Source organism: Buceros rhinoceros, unplaced genomic scaffold, assembly GCF_000710305.1.
Source record: "Buceros rhinoceros silvestris isolate BGI_N320 unplaced genomic scaffold, ASM71030v1 scaffold18438, whole genome shotgun sequence".
Classification (NCBI taxonomy): domain Eukaryota; kingdom Metazoa; phylum Chordata; class Aves; order Bucerotiformes; family Bucerotidae; genus Buceros; species Buceros rhinoceros.
This window is the reverse complement of record NW_010426545.1, coordinates 44,333-47,686: the sequence shown is the minus strand read 5'-3', so window position 1 is coordinate 47,686 and position 3,354 is coordinate 44,333. Positions and strand designations below refer to the sequence as shown.

General features: G+C 48.0%; 1 protein-coding gene across 1 annotated transcript in view; it reads right to left on the bottom strand.

Moving 5' to 3' along the window:
* The window catches only part of CTNNA1 (catenin (cadherin-associated protein), alpha 1, 102kDa), a gene marked incomplete at its 3' end in the record, with an annotated part of 40,507 nt that overhangs the window by 4,446 nt on the left and 32,707 nt on the right, over positions 1–3,354 (bottom strand). Inside the window, exons 8-9 of the mRNA XM_010141566.1 lie at positions 2,553–2,734; positions 1,702–1,807 (exon numbers count right to left, since the gene is read on the bottom strand). Of these exons, the coding sequence (XP_010139868.1) occupies positions 1,702–1,807; positions 2,553–2,734 (288 nt within the window). The remainder of the gene's footprint in view (positions 1–1,701; positions 1,808–2,552; positions 2,735–3,354) is intronic.

The window sequence follows — 3,354 nt, the reverse complement described above, 5'->3', positions numbered from 1 at the left end:
GGCAGGGGAGGGCTGGAGGCCCCCGCCGCAATGGCTGCCTGGGATCCTCCGGAACGGCCAGAGCTCTGCAGCAGCCACTTTCTAAAGAGTGTGCAAGCCCAGCCAATGAAATATGCAAGCTGAGAGTATTAGTGGAGTGCGGAGCCACAAAAGAAGCTGCATTCTTGTCAAAATGACTAGCTGTACAGTCCTGCTCGTGTTTGTCTTCAAACACGTGCTCCACCTTTTACATTTTTAAGGACTTTACTTCTGCTAAAAGGAGCCGTTTAGTTTTCTTCTGTGTTTTGAAATGCCTTGGTGCAGAAACTGTGTATCGAGTTTACATAAAACATGTGAATTAAATTAAACAAAAAAAAGCATTGTAAACCCTCGGCCCAAGATGCCCCAAGATGTAGAACACAAGCTGCTCCTTGCTTCATCTACCCACAGCAGCGGCGCGCCTGGTTCTTCCAGAAACGCGGCTGTCAAAGCGCTATGGCAAGGAGACCCACTTTAACAACCGCTGTTCAACTCTAACCCCCTCCCCGAACATTTCCCACTGCATCGTGAATAAATGAGGAGGAAGAGCGCATCCCCTGGATGAAACACGTAAGGTCAGATCTGCAGGACACAGATTTACTTCCGAAGCGACAGGGCTTCCTTTCACACCTTGCATTATGGATCTACATTCGGAGACGGACTGCAAAGCAAGCAGCAGCCGTACAAAACACAGGGCAGTCCGTGATCCCAGACTTAACCACCTGCATTTCAGGGTCTCTCTTGAAGGCAGAGTGTTATTACTAATGCTGACGTTTCGCTGCAATTTGGGTGTGGAGCGAGACCAAAGGCGCTTTTGCTTGGCCCAGCCCAGTTTCAGAAGCGGCTCAGGCCAGGCGGATGTGTTGCACAAACCCCTCGAGTGGGCCACTCAATCTTCTAAGAATTCTTCTCAAATATTTTTGGCCATACAGCACGACAACAACAGCCTGGGACAGCACAGCAAACATTCGGGTCACTACACGCCTCGCTCAAAGTCTTCATCAACTCAGACTGGACGATGAAAATAAATATTGGAGGGTTTGAGGAATGTCTCCATTGGGGCACCTGAAAATTGTTCAGAATTAAACGGCTGCCCCAAAATAATATCAAGAGTTGTGCAATGGGCCACGTGCAATAACTATGGCATAGCCCACGCAGTCCCCTCATTGCTTTGGGAAGTACCAGGCATATTCTGAGCGTGACAGAGCGACACGAATTCAGTCTCGGGCCCGGCCAGGTACAGCAGCTGGCCCAGATACCTGGTGACATGAAGCAGCACTGGCGTATCGCTCATTGCTTTGGGAAGTACCAGGCATATTCTGAGCGTGACAGAGCGACACGAATTCAGTCTCGGGCCCGGCCGTGTACAGCAGCTGGCCCAGATACCTGGTGACATGAAGCAGCACTGGCGTATCGCTACCCTGGAACGGCAGGTGCCCGATTTAAGCCAAGGAGCTGCTCGTGTTACTGCTGGGCACGGTGAGCTGCTTGCACTGCTCTGGGTGGCAGGAGAGCAGCTAGAAGGAAAAGGCAAGAATCTTCCAGCAGCAAATCCGGAAAATCAGTTAAAAACCCCAAACCTCAAAACGAAACACATTTTCTTCTGTCCGTCACGTCTGCAGCACTAGAAGATCTCCTATTGCTCGTCTGTGCTGGAGCTTATGAAAATGAACCGTGACTTACGTGGTCAGCAATAGTCCGACCCAGCTTGTCCATCCTCGACCCGGCCTCTGCAATCTTCTTGGCTGCACTAATCACATCTGACGTATTTTTCAGCGGACCTTTCCCTCTGCAAAACAGGACAGAGTCTACCTCCTAGCACCAGAAGCCCAGAAAAGTGAGCTGTATCTTGCTTTTTTCACTGCTCCATACAGTGCTGGAAGTGATTCCTCACCCAAACGTACACAGAAATAGGCAGGTGTAACCCTGACAGCACCTTCATTTTTAAGACTGTTTCCCCCCTTCCAGCTCTTGCCCACATTTAGATTAAATCTAGGAATAAAAACATCTCAAGTTTTACTGTTTTAAGCCACTTGATGATGAGGAGAGATAACATTTTGGGAGACAGATTTGCAAATTTCATGGAATGCAACATCAAGTTTAAAAAATGGGGTTGTATAAAATCTGGTAAATGAATTTCAAAAGGCATCAAAAAACCCTTTATTTTGCAAATAACTGTACTAGGAACTATTTCCGCAGTACAGCAATATCAGAAGCCCATAGAACTTAATGTTGGAACTGAGCAAATAAATATATATATGTTCTTTGGGAGGAGAATCACCCTTAAGAAAGGCAGAAAGAAAGGCAGGCAATAAGTGCTGGTGTCTGCAGCTCCATTCACACAGTCATTACCGCCCAGTCACCGCGCAGTAACGCGTCTCCTGAGTTAATACCCAGGCTGTAATAGGGGAACAGTTACAGGAAATTATAAGGAGGAGGACTCTTAAGAGCACTTGCAAAACATTTCACGGGAAGACGAGCACCCCAGCCAGCACCGAGAGAAGCTGCTGAGTGCCCGAACTGAGCAGACTCACCTGGTGAAGTCTGTCATCTCCATCATAATCATACACATCTGTTTGGCCAGAACGATTATATCGTTACCGCTGTCATCCCATTTCGACACTTCAGCATCCAATTTACTCTTTTCTTCCTGGAAGCTCGCGACTTGCTCAGCAATCTTGGCTTTCTGCTCTTGAGGGAGCTGAGCCATGATGGCCTGAAAGAGAGAGTTTCCTCCCATCGCCTTATGCCGCCGCTTGGTGAAGGCTTTGTGGAGCATTTCGCTAATAACTGAGTTAAATCACGCAGATGGGGGATAAAACTTTAATTGCAATCCTCTACCTAGAGGCTTTACTGAACCATTTCCTTCCATCCTGAATCAAAGTTTATGCTCTTTCTTAAGAAAGAATGAGCAGAAAGACAAGCTGACACCTGAAACACGGGCACTGGCATGACACAACTGTCGACTCCAAACAACTTTGCCACATATTAACCTCCCTCAGAGTAAATGGCATGAAAAGGGGGGACTCGCCTTTTCTGTAAAATTCTGGAGTTTAAAAAGGAAGTTCTACTTGGGTATGTTTCAGTGTTACAGTGCACAGAACGAACACCATGAGCCTCCTTCCTGCAAAAAGCTAGAAGTACTGAGGAAGCACATCCTGAGGAGAGAGTACGTGCAAATAAAGAGTGTGTGCCTCCTCCTGAGTAAAACCTATGAGACCAGGCTGACAGCCTGTATGAGGGTCCACGCTCCTGCCTTCATAAATACCGGGAGCATTCCTGCTCCTGCAGCGGGGGAAAAGGCGCCCTCAGCACTAAAACGCCTCCGGCAGGCGC